Source organism: Phalacrocorax carbo, chromosome 12, assembly GCF_963921805.1.
Source record: "Phalacrocorax carbo chromosome 12, bPhaCar2.1, whole genome shotgun sequence".
NCBI classification, from domain to species: Eukaryota; Metazoa; Chordata; class Aves; order Suliformes; family Phalacrocoracidae; genus Phalacrocorax; species Phalacrocorax carbo.
The window spans coordinates 19,621,346-19,639,203 of NC_087524.1; the positions used below are offsets into that span (position 1 = coordinate 19,621,346).

Genomic DNA, 17,858 nt, shown 5'->3' on the forward strand with positions numbered 1-17,858 from the left:
GCCATAGGCTGTTTCGTGAACTGAAGCTGATTATCACTAAGTTTTGAGGTGCTAGATGGCAGCAGAGTCTTTTTTTTTAAAAAAAAGTTAAAAAGACAATCTACAAAAAGACAAAACAAATTAATAGTGTTAAGCTAATGGGCTATATAAAAGTGTCAGTAAGAAATGATCAATGCTGTTTAATTTTAAGGCAACAAAACCACAAAACCAACTCTAGAAAACTTGTTCTTTGAAGAAAACTCTCAGATATAAAAGACTTAACGAAAACCTTCACTGTTTTGGCACATCGATCCATTACATCTGTTTGTGGATACTAAAATATATAAAAGAAAAGTTGTGTAATGTGTTCCTCTGCAGCTTTATTTTAGTACAGCCAGATGTCCTACTCCTGTCAAAATATATACTAGTAAATATTCTGTAGAGTCAGAATCAAACCTAAAAGTCTGGTCCACATCCAAATATCGTCACCCCTTGAAAGATTCTAACTTAAGAGTTAGATACAAGTTTTTCTGGTATTTTGAAGGAAAACCCATCCCATTCTCCTCTGTCCCCAAGGGCTGATCATTACCCATCGCATATCTGGAGGAGGTAAAGCAGCCAACTTCCACCCCCTGGATGCTGGAGGCGGCTTCTGCAGTGCTCCCAAACTCAGGAGCTTGGGAATAGGTGACAGGGCTGCCCCGAGGCCGCCACTACAACCACCCCTTAACTTAGTTTCTCATTGCATATTCTGGGGAAACTATCATTTTTCTGAGTAATCTTTAAATGCAGGGCAGGATTTAGAGTAATGAGAAAAAACCCAGATATGATGACAACATGTTAATCCATAAACCAGTCAATTTAAATGGGAAATGTGGTAAGGATGAAAATTAAGTTGATGGTATTGAAGTCATCAGCTGTAATTGTTTCTTAATTAATGACATGAAGTTATAAAGCGTGTTACACAGAACCTTGTCTTAAGGCTGGGGAAAATGGAAAAACATAAGGCAGAATTTAGAGCTAGACTCGTATTCAGTTACCATAAATATGGGCTTAAATGCAGGGAAAACACAACAGAAGTATTTTTTCCTATTTCTGTGTACGTAGCACTCAAATCTCAGGGAAAGGGGAGCTCTCCTTCTTGCAAGAGCTTGAGTCACATATCTATTACAAAAAAAGTTGCATACCAAATTAATGACATTTTTGTCTGTAACCTTATCTAAATATGTCTTACTCTCTACCGGATGCCTGGGGGATTTTGTCAGGCTGGCTTCATATCTGGCTGAAATCCTACATCTTGTCATGCATATCCCCCCATGGCACGTCACAGGAGACAGACTGCATGTAAGTGAATGGATAGGGAAAAAAACCTACATGGAACTGGAAGACTGCTTGAGCAGCCTATGCCGCCACGCTGTAAGGACAACAGCATACCTGAAGATAGGAGCTACACAGTACCTCCGTCCCAAAGCAGGTGATGTCCACTTAAAAATATAGAGAGTTCTTGATTCAGCACAGTAAAAAGGGGTGAAAATCATGGAATAAAGCCAATAAGCTTGAATAATGTCTGCGAACCCACTGAGGCTGCTTGAACTTTCTTCATCCATAGGAATCTGCCCAATTTTTACAAAATCTTAAGATTTTAACAGAACTTACCAGTGACAAGTAATTCCCAAACCTGCTACACCTTTATCAGCAAACGGGTAGTTGAGAACACTGCTGGGTGGCATACTTTTCATTGCCCACATTGGTAAAGGTGTAACCCAGCTTTCATATGAATTTGAAGTGATTCCTTGAAACCTCCATAAAGGCCAAAGAACTTCATATTGACTCTCAGAGGAGCAAAACATTAGGAGCAGCCAGACAGATCTTCAGTGAGCATAAATCAGCACAGAGCGCAACAGCAGAGGATTTGACAAGCTAACTCTGCCTTTTCTCTAGGCAAAATGTGGAATGCAACCCTTCCTTAAAAGCCCAATAGCTTATGTGCTTTGAGGTGGAAACTTAAAAATACTATAAAAAGCTTTATTGTGGGGTGGGGAAATCCTTGTACTGTATTTTATATTCATGGAACAAAGAAGCTCAAATCCACCAACAAAAAAAAGGTCTACACTTATTCGAAATAAGTCACTTTTACTCAGGACAAGCAGTTTCTTCCACACTTGATATCATCTTTAACTCATTGTTTCTCATCAAATGACTAGTGGTGATAAGAATTTCCTGAGATAATAAGATTCTATTTCTAAGCAGCAAAAATAAGTATTATCAGATGCTACTTGGCATTCAAATTTGCAAGAATGGAAGAAAATTGCTCCACCCAAATATCAAACATACTCATTTTCACCACCACTACATTATATAAAGGAGCAAGAATGGGAGGTAGCCACTTTCCAGAGTTGCCCTGTCACTCCTGAGACCCTCAGACATGCAGTGATTGGGAATAGAAATGTTGAGCATTGAAACAATTCATTTTCTGTCATTACATGTACCACAGTGTCTTATAACTGATTAATTCCTACACAATACCATGTTTACAAATCACTAAGCCTGGAAAACGAGGGGCTGCCAGATTTCAGGTTGCTTCTACAACTTTCATTTTAACCACCTTGTAGTTTTTAAATACATTTTCCCACCTGCTTCCACGAGCAAGGTTCCTCTGTTTTTTAGTGGAACAGACTGCAGTTTTTGAATGAGAACCTACTCCTTATTCTGCTGTTAGTGGTGTGTGAGCCTATACATCAAGGACACACTGTTCAAATACTGCTGAAAAGCCACAACCATTACAGTTCTTCAGGGGCACTTCTATTGAAGGTTGTGTTTTTTTAACGATAAGACTTTAACGATAAAGAAGCGCACCACAAGCAATAATTGACAGTGTGTATATTAAGTCCACTTTTATGGATGAGAAACTGAAATAAAGAGTAGGTAAAAAGCACCCCTGCCACCGATCCAGGTTTGTATTTACCAAAGTACCTAGCATTACATAGTATATTTATTCAACAAATACATAGTATAAAATGATACAAAATTACATAGTATATTTATTCAAATATTACTGGATATGGTTTGCATTGACTTCCATCACAGCTGGAAATGTGGAATACAGAATTTCTGTCCACCCTTGACTTAACCAGCCTCGTGCAGCCACGGCCGAGACAACTTTGGTGATGCCAAAACCATCTTTCCTTCCCCAAATTCCCTCCCCCATTTCACAAACCCCTTCCCACCTCTGCAAAAAAATGAGCCAGCTTTAGGATCCCACCAGTGCTACCACCCTTCTCCCACCTCCTCCGCTTCCCACTCCGCTCACATCGTGCTCCCCAGCATCCTTCCCGCGTCCCACCGGATGTTCAGCAAGAAACCCAGACCACTAACCCAGCAGAAAATTATCTGGATTTTTGGTTGTTGGGTTGTTTGGGGATGGTTCAGCAACGGCAACTGGGAGAGTTCCCCAACTCTGTAATTCCAAGCGATGACCAGACACATGCATGGATGTGCAGCACTAGGGCCACGTTGTCTCCCAACTGCTGCAGGACATGTGGATTTTGCTCTGAGCAGTAGCTGCTGACATCAGCTCCTTTTCAGATCATACGTACTTTGTTTTAACCATCAGGTGCCCTATGATGTGAACTCTTCAGAGCAGACACCCTCCTTAATGAGGGCTTGCTCAAAATCCAGCAAACAGCAGACACCACCGCAAACAAATAACGAGCAATCAACTGAACTGGCTGCTGGAGGAACAAAGGCGTTTCCTAGTTCACTCTGAGTTTCCTGCTTCAGCCTGAAAATGCAAGTACACTGTTCAAGTGCCTCTGTTCCTTTTCCTTTGAATGGCCACCAAATTGATGGGGAAACAGGAGAATGGAGAGAAAATCACCATCCCAACTGGCCGGTGTATCACGGGAAGGGGCTTATTCAAGCTTTTCAAGACTAACTATAGTGTCAAAGGACTCAGACCTACCCAAGAGCCATCAGTATCCATAACGGTGCCCCACTCCCACTGATAAAGGAGGCAATGTGGAGGGTCAAGGCCACACATAGATATTATAGTGAATTCAATGAATTCCTAAAGGAAATACGAATTATGGGTATCGCCAGAGAAGCCTCATCCGAAGATGACACTAGGGTGTCACTCTGAATATAAGTCAGTAAGTCAAAAAGCTGAGAGACTCATGCATTAAGCACTGAAAAGTATTATGTGACTGTGCTGGCATTTATTGTCCATTAGACGTATCAAAGGACCTGAAAGAAAACAAATATGAATGGTTTGTTTGTCACTGCAAACAGTTCTGCTATTTTGCAAAGTACAGACAGCTTTGGTGGCAAAAACTGACGCGTAAGGACATGACTTCCTACTGGATAATGGCAAATCCTGAAGCAAAAGCCAGCAGAAAATGTCTGGGCTCACTTGGCCTTGAAATTATTTTTTTTCTCGTTGCTTCTTGTTCATCCCAGGGCTGCCATTTTCGGGGCGTGTGTTGAAAGCTTAACTGACTCATAAATGTCAGTTCAAACTTTAACCTATAAAGCCAGGCATTAAAATTTCATGGCGCTGCTGCTGAAGACAGCACAGTAGCGTTGCGCAGTTGCAATGGTATGGAGCAGAGGCAGCACCTGGGATCATCAGAGAGGAATTCAGTGGGGTTGGGAAACCCCTGTTTTACACAGAGGCAAGACATTGCCATCCTGTATCCTGGATGTGCCACCACTACTGCCTTGTCCCCATGAAGTTTCTACATTTCACGAGGAAATGACAACGCGACCTTGCGCACTGCCAAGGCAGTTTCTCCTCTGCTTCCCAGCCCGGCTGTTCCCAAAGACACCTCCAGCAACTGCGGAGGGCTGCTTCTCACTCCCTGTCTAGCTCCCTGTATTAGTTAATATTTTTTTAGCCATATTCACAGAACCACAGCATGAAGAACGGCTGAGCAAGCAGCAGGCTGGGCAGCAGAAGTGATGCTTTAAGTTACTTCCCTGCAAAGCCTTGTATGAGCACTGATGCCCCACGGCAGTGATGGATGCAGGAGCACCACGGTTTTCTGAGCTAGTGGTATCTTGGAGGCACTGCTGGACACCTTGTTCTGCCACAGGTAGCACAGAAAAAATTACATCCAATCTCTCTTTGTTGTTATTGTTTCCTAAATGAAAGGCAGGTGAGCTTCTGCCCTAAGAATTATTGCTGCTGCTGTTTTGAAATCCCTGCTGTGATTGTCGCACACTGCAACAAGGCACCTTGACCAGGGCACTGCGGAGCCAGGGACACAACTGTCTGCGGCCAGATTCTGTGGCTGAACCTTCCCTTCAGCAGAACAGCAAGGAAAACAGTATATCAGCAATATTGCACATCCTCCCTACGTTCTGTCATCCTAGCAGGGCCTGTCACGTTTTCTCCTCAACCTGGAGCTTCACCCACTTTCTGCTGCCCTGAGGGAGGCAGAGGAGGCTGTCTGGGAATGCTGAGCAGAGCCAAGGCTGATCACGGAGAGCCCCCAAAGAGCAGGAGGAAACTGCCAGGCTTACACAAGTAGGAGAAATAACACACATACCTGTAAGATCATGCAATTTGAGATCAGGCTGTAACAACTTAAAGTCAAGGCAGTCATGAAGGATAGAAAAGTAACCTTATATCTCGCAGTGCCTAAGTCCAAGGGCTGGTTGTCTGAGCTGTGCCTACCTTCCTTGCACAGGCCCTGTCCTGCTTCCTTGCTCTGATTTACTCTGTGCTGATCTTCACCCAACGCTGCTGCTCCCCCATTGCACGCCTGCGCCCTGGCAGAGGTCCCCACCTCGCACCCACCACCCCTCTCTGCCCCAGGCAGTGTTAGAGCACACAACACACCTGGCAGCTGCGTTAGCTTTGCTCACTTCACTTTTCTTTCAAAGGCTGAGAAATTGCCCCAAATTTGGGAATAACAACAGGCACACTCCTGACACCACAGCAACTCTGCTGCAAAATTCAGACCCAGACCCTTTTTATCCGACGCAGAGCAGGCGAGTACTGCGGCTGCAGGATCATGGCTCTGCTTTGTTTCAAACACAGCAAAAACAACATCCCTCTCCATCTCCCACTCAGACACGGCTCCACAATTTTTGCTGGAGCTGTTTTTTTTTTGTTTTTAATTCACCCTGAGGTAAAAACTCATCATGGAATGGAAAATTTCAGCTCAAACAAATTAAAAATGTGGCAAAATTACAAACTGATGGGAACAGGATCTGAACTAGGGGGTGCTGGACCAAGTCTAACTAAACACAGCACCAGCAGCTCCACCTCTAAAGCATATTTGGACCCGCTACGTAATTAGACACAATTCCACAAACAGGAATTATGTAAACCACTCCGCACATATTATTTTCAATAGCCCCAGCCATTCACTGGATACATCTTTGCACTCACATGGATCCAATTACAGAATCAGCACCCAAACTTCCTGGGACAACCAGAAAAGAAAGAAACAGGAAAGCCAAGATCACTGTGAGCACACTCAAACTTAGCTTCATACAGATGGGCATCACAAACCCGCTTGATTCTTAACAGGCTGCTCTAAATGTCTTTATAAAATTTCTTTATCCCCTCAAGTCTGTACCCTTTATCCCACCCGTATTCTTCTACAGAGCAAAACCCGCCACCTGGTGCAAACAGCTCACCTCTTCAGAACAGCCTGCTTAGAGGAACACGTAACGCTGTTACGCAACGACGGTATAACCATATACTGAATGAAACAGAGGAACTGGTCAAGCTGAGTAACGCAATGAGACTGAACTGCTTCTCTTCCTGGAAGACTCATAAACCTGCCCACAAAGGCTATGAACTGGTGTTTTCAAAGATACCACCCCCTTGTATGGCTTGGATTATTTTTCCATGCCAGATGCACATTTAACAGAGTAATACAAACACTGCAGCTTCTTAATATACTCTTTTAATACTGTGGCAATTTGTAAGCTATTTCCCTCAACATGTGATGAGTTATGTTTTCAGTAAACCCATATGAAGAAGAATCCTTCAGTGGCAGTTCATACAGTCCAATGAAGAACTGAAGCCTTAGGTATTATCTCCTGGCAGCATGGATAGTGATTACAACATGAAGCCTGAGGGTATTTCACCTCCAGACCCGTCACCGTCCTGCTGTGTGGAATAAAGTCTGCCCGTAGCAAACTCTCCAAGGGTTTGTGTTGGGAACAGTGAAAGGGATGGTACACTACACGCAACTTCATAAAAAGCACAGAAATCCACCTATGCACTACAAAGCGTTTAGCTTTTCATCAGGTAAATACAGCTTTGCGTGCCATCCACTTGTTTAAAGAGAAAAGCTGCTCAAGTGCTTCCACAGAACAGGAACTCGTTAAAAGCAACTTCTCTGGACGATGTTGCACTCGGCCTGATGGAGCGGTAGCTGACCATCCTGTCAGCAAAGACTCCTCTCATCAGTCTGCTGAAGTAGTTCCCTAATTTCTCATCATCTCTCACCAATTATTCCATAAACCTTTCAAGACAAAACCAAGAGAAATGCTAATTTTTTTCAAAGTGTGTTTTCACAGCAGCTGGAATGCCAGTCTTCAGTGCTTTACTATGCTATTATAACGCAAGATTAGGAGCCTGTAATAAACAATAGCCCTCAGAGATGCCAATATAGTATACTGCTGGCCTACAAGCATAGTATTTTGGAAAATCCTAAGCTTTTTACATTTTTCAAAGTAATTTTTACAATGTTGCTTACACTCAGCCCTAATCTGTTGCTTATAAATACAACACAGCAGCGTCTTACAACGGTGAATCCCATCATTTCAATCAAATCACAAAACAAGTGGCAAATGACAAAGTATACTTTAAGAAGTTATGTCTTCTGCACATTTACAGATTAGAAGATAATATCTTTTGACCAAGAAAGAAGAAAAAAGCTCATATATCAGAGGAAAATAATCTAAACTTCAATCACATCTAAAGCTCCGTTAGCAGGTTTGTCGTATGATCCTTTTGAATTTCTTGTACACTCAGCAACTAGATCTGATAGTAAACATCAAACCGGGAAGGCGGCTTTTGAAAATCCAGGCTCAGCTGATACAACTCTTTTAAGTCAAGTTCAAAGTAAATTTTGAAGATGAGATAGTGTAGTACACCTGAGTGTTTATGACATTCAATAGGAGAAATATGCAGCTCCACACTGCAGTATACCCTGGATACTCCTTCTGAACTCTCATCTTCTCTGCTTTGCCTCCCCACTCCGAAATTAACAGAGCAAAATGAATAGAGCTAAAGAACTCATGCCAAGTTTAAAGCAACAACAAGCGAGTTTTACTTTGACGTGCTAAAGGAAGCAATATATAACACAAAAAAATCAAGGCAAAACCCTGTCCTACTGATCAACATTTTCCACTCATGAGAAACTCCAAAAAGCCCCACTCTTCTTGCTCGAACGGACGCAGTACAACTCCCCTGTGAGCTCTGCGCTTTCATCCGCGAGCAAAACTGATTTCACCTCGTTGGCATTCAAGTAATACTGCAAATTGTTACCCTGCAGGCCACTATCCATCTCCTCAAGAGCAGATAAACACTGGAACTCTTTAACAGATACAACTTAAGATATTCTTCCTAAAATAACACTGTTCTGCTTTTGCTGCTGATGGTGAAACTTTAACGAGTGTCGGTGTGTATAAGAGAATTATCAGAGTGTGCACAAAAAAAGTCAGAGCTTGTTTGCCACCACTTGATTTCTATCATAAGTAACTTACGCTATGTGAGCTGTAATAAAAAACGTTACCTACAGACTTTTCTGCTGGAAAACTGAATAAACAGAAGGTAAAAGTCGCTTGTGCTGTGACACTAACATACTATTAATAAAGAACAATTTTCAGCAAATCTGCCCTGTCACCAGATACCAATGAAAGAAAAGCGTTCTGACAATTTTCCAAAAATCATAAGAAATACTCCAACAACAACGTTTAAATTTTCCATAGGATGATAGTCAATATTATGGGAGATCACCCACTTTCATGCCCCCTGCGTGAAGAATCAACTCTGAGACAGCCAAGTTTCTGTCTTTCTCTGAGAAGCAAGCCAAAGCCTGAACCGGGGAAGGATGGGAGCAGCTGCATGGAAGTGGAGGATGCTGAGCTTTAGCCATACGCCTTGCAGGGTGCTCTCCCAGCCCTGCAGGCCAGCAGGGGGACAGCCAGGGTAGGGGCTCATGTCCGAAGTCTTGGACACTGGAACTGGCACTGCTTGGAGGGGGAAGGGAGGGAAGAGTTGCAGCACCAGCCCCTGTGTCCCAGCATTTCCTTCTGCCAGAGGACACCTCCAGAAAGCAGCGCATTTAACAGAGCACAACTCTCTTCTAAAGACAGTATAAATTTAAGCTATGTTTCAAACTGGGACTGACTAGGTCAGTTCAGTAGAAATTAGGATGAAAGGAGAAGACCTGGTGATTAAGTAAAAATCCTGTTCACAGGACTACAGATGACTTTTAAATGAGTAACCAGTATATCCCTTGCCAATGTTTCAACATCAGTATGACTGTATTTTGAGTCAGGACAGAGGACAGGGGATCTACTCCTAGATCTGGATCTCTCTATGTCTAAGTGCTGTAAAAAACAAGGAAAAATTAGATATTCTACCTTAACCATCAGTCAGCTTTTATAGAAAAACTGGAGCACACTCTTACCTTCACAAATCCTGTCCAGTCGCTGCCTCTTGACTTTGTGTTTGTCCACAAGTGCCATTCTTGAAGGTATTTTCTAACTTTCTGATTCAAAACGCAAAGCAGTCCCCCAGGAGCTTAGGAAAACTCACAGGAATCGGCATGCATACCGCCACTGTCGACCCTGCAGAGAAATGAAAGGGTTCATTAGGATTTCCAGCACACCAGGTGAGACCTGCCCGTCCCCAGCAGCAGAGCAGGTGCTGCTGTGAGTTTAGTGCTTCCAACCCCGGTGTCCCACCGGTCACACATCTTATACTGCAAATCAAGCTCACAGCCCCTTTATCTTCCCTGTAATCAGGAAAAACAGGATTGTACACAAGAGCTGCCGAAGCGCTGTACAGCCTTCCCAGTTTTATTTCTGTCTTAAAATCTATTCCTAGCAGATAAAATCCATTAAGCTATTCTGTAGGCTCACAGACACTGAAAGATTATTAGAGAGTATATAAAAAAAGGGAAAGTAGCTTTTGCTCTACCAGTACTTTCACACACACATGCACACAGAAACCGCTTTCATGTCTTATTTAAGCCTTGCTCTGTAGAAGTCAGCAGTGGACCTTGAATTTGCAGCTAGACCTTGATACATATTCCAGCTGTCACCGTAGCCTGTCCTTACCTTCATACTCGAAGGGCTGACATTAAACTTTGGGTGCCAGAGCTGTCGTCTCTAGCATGCACATTTTTAAATGCCGATGAAATAAAGCAATCCATAAAGCGGTATGTGTGGCTGATTTATAAGAAATGCTCTACAAAGGGACAACAGCTGCAGGCTTTTCTGCACTTTGGTGGCACAGAGGAAGACCCTAAATGGATCCTCTCAGGTCTGACGCTTTTGTTCCTACAGAGCGCCAAAGGTTCATTTAATCCCTGAACGCTGCGACCTGACCTCAGGCTGCAGACCCTGAATGTGCCATTGTGGCACTTTTACCCAACAGCTTCGTTGCAAAATCCAGGTACGAGCTTTTCAAAGCAAGTTCCACAACAGCATTCATGAATCAAGACATACAAAAAGAGACCTCATGCTGACAACTGAATTCAAACAATTCAACCCTACACGCACTAATTTTTTACCGAGTTATGCTATACTACCAGTGATTCAGTCTCCTCTTTTGTATTTTAAGATGAAGACAGATGACCCTGATGCAAGCTACAAAACCTCCAGGGATGCATACTGCTCAAGAGGCTCCTGCCCCTCCTCCCCCCCCCCACCCCCCCCCGCCACCCACTACTCTTTTAAGCCAAAAGAGAAGAATTAGTGGAAAGCTGTGATTTCCAGACACAAAGTAAAACACCACCACATTTTTGGAGGCCTTGCAAGGAGAGAAGGGGAAAAGGGAGACAGGCACGAGTAGAAGCACAGGAAGAAATCCTCTCCTGAGTGGCCATCTGTATCGAGCTACAAAGTCTCAACCGCTCTGCATACAAAGTACTAGAAAGGGTTAAAAGATATATAAATTCTGAAGAGCTGGAATTAATCACGAACTCGGTACCACTGGGTCAAATTCACCCCCAAACAACAAGAACAGCTCCTCTGTGGCAAGTGAATTTTCACACTGCCTCATTTGCAAACAAAATTTTCACGACAAAGTAAAAGAACTCTGCTGTCACGTAATAGAGGACACACGAGAAAAAGACACCGTGAACCAGGAAAATCCAAGCTGATGTCCAAAAGTTGACCTTCGGTAATGTCTGTAACCTCGACTTCTGCTTCCCCTTCTGTAGAGCAGCGATAGCAACACTTAACCCATCCTCTCAAAGCACTTCAGGTTCTTCACATCCACACAGTCCAGTCAGGCGTTTCTACCTTGCATTCTATTCCTCTGCAACAGCTTACAGCTCTTCCTAAAACCGTGCAAGTGAAGCAATAAATTCCCAGAAAACACAGTTAACAAACACAATAGGCGAGGCTGAGCATGCAAGGGGTAAAGGCTCTAACAAAGCTGCTGCGTACCGAGATGACAATTTCATGGAGATTATTGTTATTATTATAAATGGTTATCAATTATGCATCACATTGATAGTTAATTTATAAAAGGAAAAGGGTTGTGTTGGTACAACGGAATTCTGACTAAGGGAAGATAGGCGATTTCCTGGTAGTTAATGGCGAATTTCCCAGCAGCGCAACTGCAGCATAATCTCTGAGATTTATAGCAATAATTAATTGATTTTTTTTAAACATAGGGATGCTAAAGAGCACGATTCCCACTCACATTAATAATTAATGCAACATTCTAAAAGAAGCAGAAAACTTCCATTCCAAAGGCAGAACCTTGCTACAATCAAAATATTTCTTACAACAAAATTTAAACTGTTAGTGTAGCTAAAGCCAGAGCAGCTTAGAGAACTTCCATGATCAACACTTAAAAGCATACACATGAATTTTTACTTCTATCACCTCCCACTCCACTTTCAGGGAGAAATACCAGGTTATAAAAACGTCATGTCAGGAGAGAAAAAGTCAGCATTTTGTTCTGAAGATGCTCAAATGGTTCATTACATTGGGGCTGCAACTCTTTCCCCCTTTTTTTCCCAAACAAAATCAATATGCAAAGTGTATTTAATTTTGACAGAGTGCATTTTCTGATGGACAAATGCTTCCATTAAAGTTCTTTTCTCCTGCCATCTCAATTCCCTGCATTACTCCCTGGAGGAAAACTTTCTACAAAAGAAACTAATGAGAAATTACTGCTCATATTATCAGAATCCCGCACAGCTTAATGTAATGCCCATGAATGAACTCCTTCCTAATGATGTTAACTATTCCATCTTTGTTTGACAGGTGTCCATGATGATATCAACCAGTAATAATAGCCCAACTCAGAAGACTTATGAAAAATGTGGCAGGAGCTGCCGAGCAGGGTTTGGCAGGGATGGATAAAATGGGGAAAAGCAGATGTGCAGGGCACAGAAACAAGCAGATACTCCCCAGCCTTCGTATGAAGCTGTAATTAAGAAAGCAGTTCTTCCATCTGAGGGATGGAGGACACAATTAGTTGCGCACCCAACTTCAGTGTATCCTCAATAGTTTCTACATCCAACCCAACCTCAAAACAATCGCAAGGCTAAACGTCCTCCGCAATAAAGTAAATACAATCAGTCTAGGCAGAACAAAAATCATGGTCAGCAATTAAAATACAAGAAAATCCCATTGTATAAGGAAATTTGAGAGAGAGAGGCGCGCGCACGCACAAAAATTGTACTTCATCTTCAGCAAGATTAGGAAACAAGTGAAATGATTTACATACAGTAATTGCATGGCCATGTTAGCCTCCAACAGTGTATTTCAAAATGTAAATTTTCTTGAAAACCCTCGGACACGATGATAGCCCAGCAGTTATGTATTTATTTAAAGAAGGAATGTACTTAAATACAATGTTTTAGGAAAAAACCCAAGCCTAACGTAACACATTTAAATAGCTTCTTAACGCTGCCCGTTAAATACCACAATCCATGAGCCAGAAAATGAGAGCAGAGAAGGCTGTATTAGGGCTTCTTTTTCCTGCTTTTGATGGAAAACAGAAACAAAGAAAAGCTGATTTTCCAAAACAAAATCCGCTGTTAGACAAAAATAAGAGAAAGGTGACTTTACAAAGAATGTGCTGTCTTCTAAGCGCTCTCTCAACTAGCACTGCTTTATCATCTTCTCACAGTGCATGTAGGTAGAGCAGGAGCACAAACACGGGCAACATCTATTTTAGAGCCTCCATCGCAGGAGTCACTGTCAAACCACGGATGGTGGCACCCAGCAGGTGACTAAGAGCCTCCCTTCCCAGCACCCTACACAAAACCGTGTCTCACCACGTTCCCTCTCCGTGCACAGCCCGGGAAAGTGGAATGGTGTTTCCTACACCCTGTTTTGTGACGAGGCAAAGCCGATGCAAGCGCGCAGCATGGCAGGCTTTGGTAAGCATCATGAAACAGCACCTGAGAGTCCTGCCCAAAATGCAGCTCACCGGCTAGGATGCAATAAAACCACGATTGCTGCCTTTTGAGGTGTGAATGAACAAGTGGTACGAACACACCACTTCTGCCAATGAATACATGGTTGTAGGTTAAGTGGTATTCCTCTTTAACTTCAAATACAAGCATCTTTCTAAACAATAAAAAAAAAAGCACCACACACTCCCAGACCCTTAGTGGAGGCAGAAACCTGTTGCTCACAATTTCTGACTACATTTTCTACCCTCTACAAAATACACCATCAGCAAAATGGAGATTCCCTACCACACAAAACTCCCAGCTCCCATTTCCAAACAGCAATGGAAAACTTCCGTCCTTCCTCACATCTAAACTGGGTTTCCACATACATAACTCCTTCCTTAAACAAGGGAAAATCCAACCCAAATGTTTTGATGATACTGTCAGACATATTATAGGCTCTTGGGAAAGGAGAGGCTCCTGGAGAAGGTTTGTACTTGTGATTACTGCAGGACATCAACCTCTCAGCTGGAAGCAGACCAGGATGCCCAAGTGGTCCATAATCGAGAAGTTAGTATCTGCCAATGCCAAGGGCAACTCTTCCTGCAGCCTCCTCTCAGTTAAGGTCCAGTTTTCCAGAGCTCAATCCCACTTGAACTGAGATTTCAATGCAAGAACAGCCCTCAGAGCTGTGAATTGGTTAAGCCCTGCATTAGCATCAACCAGGTCTTAACTATTCTGAACTAGCTGATCGCTTCCACCGCTGATCATTTCAGACATCGGCAGCTGCTGTGGGGAGGGCGGGAGGGGCTGAGAAGCGGAGTTCGGCGCAAGAAATGCAATGTGGAGAAAAGAAAGGAGACACACAGAGATAATGACAGGGGAGGGAAGCGGACAAAGCAGACCGTACAATGCAGGAGGAACACTTTGCGAACACTGTGTCATCGTTCCTCCCTATGCTGGCGGCACATCCTTAAGTGGGATGCCCTGCTCAGCCCCCGTCACCTTCTCCTCTCTCTAAGGCCCTGGCAACACTGCAGGGGAGGAGGGAAGCACATGGAAGGGAAGGGACAGGCAACACGATCCTTGAGATCCTTTTTTTGGATGTTTTCTTTTAAATAACAATAAAACAATATGGGGAACTCACAGTGTCAAGACACCATTAAGCTTGATAGCCCAGCAGGAACCAAAAGTGGATTAAACATTTATACGGGCAGAGAGAACAAACATAGATTTTCATTAGCCAAGATAAAAAATAGGGTGGTTTTTGTTTTTTTTTTTAAATGCCTGAGGGATGTAAAGCCTCACACTTGGGAAGAGGAATCACACAGTTTCTGTGTGGCCAGGGTTTGGACTTCTCCTGCTCCATTAAACACTCTCAGCCATTGCATGTGAAATAGGAAGCGAGGGGGTGGGGGGGGGGTGGGGGGGGGAAGAGTTTAAAAGGCTTTTTCCCAATTTCTGGAAGAACTACCTTGGCTTTAAATCAAACCTCAGTGCCAGGCTCCCAACAGGCTGCATCCCCTCCATGGACCCTCAGCACCCTCAAAACAGGGAGGGCAGGGCTCTTGCTACAAAACCATTGTTAATTAGCTTTAATGCCTTTACTAGTTAGTACAATTTCACTGCCGCAGAGCGTTCAGCGATGTTTTGCATTAAGGCCCCTCCGTGGGAATGACTGGATGTCGCCACGGGTGGCAACAAGCGCTTTTTTTTTGACTAGGTGCCTCACTTGTTTTCTGCCCAGAAACTTAACGACCAAAGTCTTGCCCCTCCACTGCCTACCTGGCGTCTTCCCCCGAAAACTGCTGGGGGAAGCGCGCTCGCTGGGTGCCGCAGCCTGGCAGAGAGAGCAGTAACGCAGCAGGTTAAACGTGCTTCACGGAGAGCCGGCACTCCCACGTTAGCACCTGCTGATGGCAAATAAAGAGCTCTTTTGCTCTTCGCCGTACAGAAAAGGAGAATAACATGCTGTAGGAGTGTCGTGCTGAAGAACTGGTAACAATTTTGAGGAACTTGCTATTATATGAGTGAACAAAATGTACCATAACGGCATATGAGCCTGCACATCTGTTGCTAAATTAAACACGCTACATAATGATGCAGACCACATCTTAAAACATTATGCAATATGATACAGACTGTGCTAAAATAATAAGGCTTCAAAAGATGACACAGAGGGCTGGATCCTGCATTCCTTTCAGACCTTGAAAGTCACGGCGAGTATCCCTCATCAATTCTACTCCATCAAAGCTACTTGTTGACTCAGTAAAAGAAGAATCACAATTATAGATACATATGCCCTTCAAAGAAAAGAAAGACATATGGGTTTGTAGCATTTTCCTTCCTCTCATCTTAATGATGCATAAAGCATGAGAGGTTTTTGTTTGGATCTGTATGTTTTTATAGAAGTTTCTTTAAGAATCATATTTCAGGTTACAAACTGCTCCAGACTGGGTTCTCGATAGCCAGAAAGATTTAAGACCTACTGAAATTACAAATTTCAAGTTGCCACAAGAGCCATAGTACAAAAGAAAGGGGGGCGAAATACCTATTTTATTTTTCAACTTGTTTTCTCCAATTTTATTTTCTAACATTAGTGACTAGCTCTTGGCTTTGAGAAAAGAAGATCCAGGCACATTCCCTTGTCAGGTAGTAAACAGCCCCCCGCAGATCCTCTGTGAGTTTTCAAGTAACACTAGGAAATACCAGAACTGGCACTCCTTTCATTCCTAAAGCTAAAACACAAACAAGCAACGCAGAGAGCAAGAAAATTGCTTTAAACAAAATAACCATCATTTCTCTTTCTGGCATCAGAAGTGAAGCCGGTTGATGCTCTGCTTCCCTGCACCGACAGCCTTCAGTGGCCTGGTGGTGGGCAAAACAATAACCAGGAGCTGAACCCAAATTATCCACTTAGATTTGAGAGCGCCTAATCCATCTGCTAATTAATCATGGGCCTCCTTCAGCCTCCCTTATCTTGTTTTTCTAAGTATCTGACACTGATAACACGCACACTGACATTGCTACAGCGCATAACAAGCTGGGAAACTACCCTTAGCTTTTCAAATAAAACAAGAGGATAAATAAAACAAAATAAAACAAAGGTCCCAGTCACACTGAAAAATAAAATCTCATCCTACATTTTACCAGAGGTCTTCAAATTACTTGTTATCTATTTTCACTAATCACAAAGACTAATGCTGGAGCGAGGTGAACCTTCGCTGTTTCCACATCTGGATAACCAAAAGCTCTCCCCTGCTCAAGCCGTTATTTGCTCCTGTACCAAAATCAGCACAGCCAAATTAGAAACACCAAGAAAAAATTACTATTTGCTGGTTTGTCAGATGAGCTATGCAGTTATTTGGCCATTAGAGGGCATTTTATACTGCAGAGTGAAGCGCTGGCACACAGCTTGTGAGCAGCATCACTAACCCCCATCTGGAGCTGCTGGAGAACAGTTTCTGTCTACTCTCGTTTAGTAATTGCCACTTTTCAACCTTTCCATATGCTGTATGTAGATGAGCAAGCAAGAGCAAGGACAAGAGGAAAATAAGATGAAATAGCTATGAAAAAAAGTCCTGGTTAAATAAACACTTTGGTGCGCAGCTATTGTTGCTTCCAAGGTTTGGTTTTGTTCAGTTCACTTCTTCCCCCCCGCAAACTCCAACAAAGCAAACTTCATCCTTTCTACTCTCACAAACAGCAGTTTGCGTTTTATGTTTTGAAAATGGTTAACCAAGAAAAACTGCAAATTATGCCATGGCACCACTACCTGTCTCCATAGCTAGAGAGGAAAGCTTATCTGTCTCCGGAGCCGAACAAAGGCAAATCCAGCTTCCTCGCTGCTAAGAGGTAGGACACAGCCACTTACCTTCAGCTGTCTCCTCCTAGTTACTACCATACCGCTAAATGTGAACTTTAAACTGTTTTCAGCTTCTGCTGGCTAGGAAACCACACAAAGCCACCCACTTCCCTGCTTCGGTGGTTTTCCTCTCTCCATCTAAATACAAATCAAATTAGGAAAGAGACAGATATCTTGCTATGCATCTCCAAATATACGTATGTTTGTAATCAGGGTGGCCAAACTTCCTGAGTATGAGCTGCATACCAAAATCTTCATGTGGCCATGAGCCACATCCTCCCAACCTCTGTACCCCCCTCCCGCCGCACACACACCCCACACCCCCCTGTAAAGCCTCGTGTTTCTCCCATCCCCACGACTCTGTGCTGCCAATCCGCCAAGCCCGCTTCCCTTGTGGGTCTCCG

At 43.2% G+C, this 17,858-nt stretch overlaps 1 protein-coding gene across 2 annotated transcripts in view; it reads right to left on the minus strand.

The window, feature by feature from the left end:
- Positions 1-17,858, minus strand: part of CTBP2 (C-terminal binding protein 2) — a 145,112-nt gene that overhangs the window by 54,493 nt on the left and 72,761 nt on the right. For both annotated transcript variants that reach the window (XM_064464362.1, XM_064464363.1), the window contains one exon: positions 9,636-9,795. In XM_064464362.1, coding sequence (XP_064320432.1) covers positions 9,636-9,693 — 58 coding nt within the window. In that variant the 5' untranslated portion in view covers positions 9,694-9,795. The remainder of the gene's footprint in view (positions 1-9,635; positions 9,796-17,858) is intronic.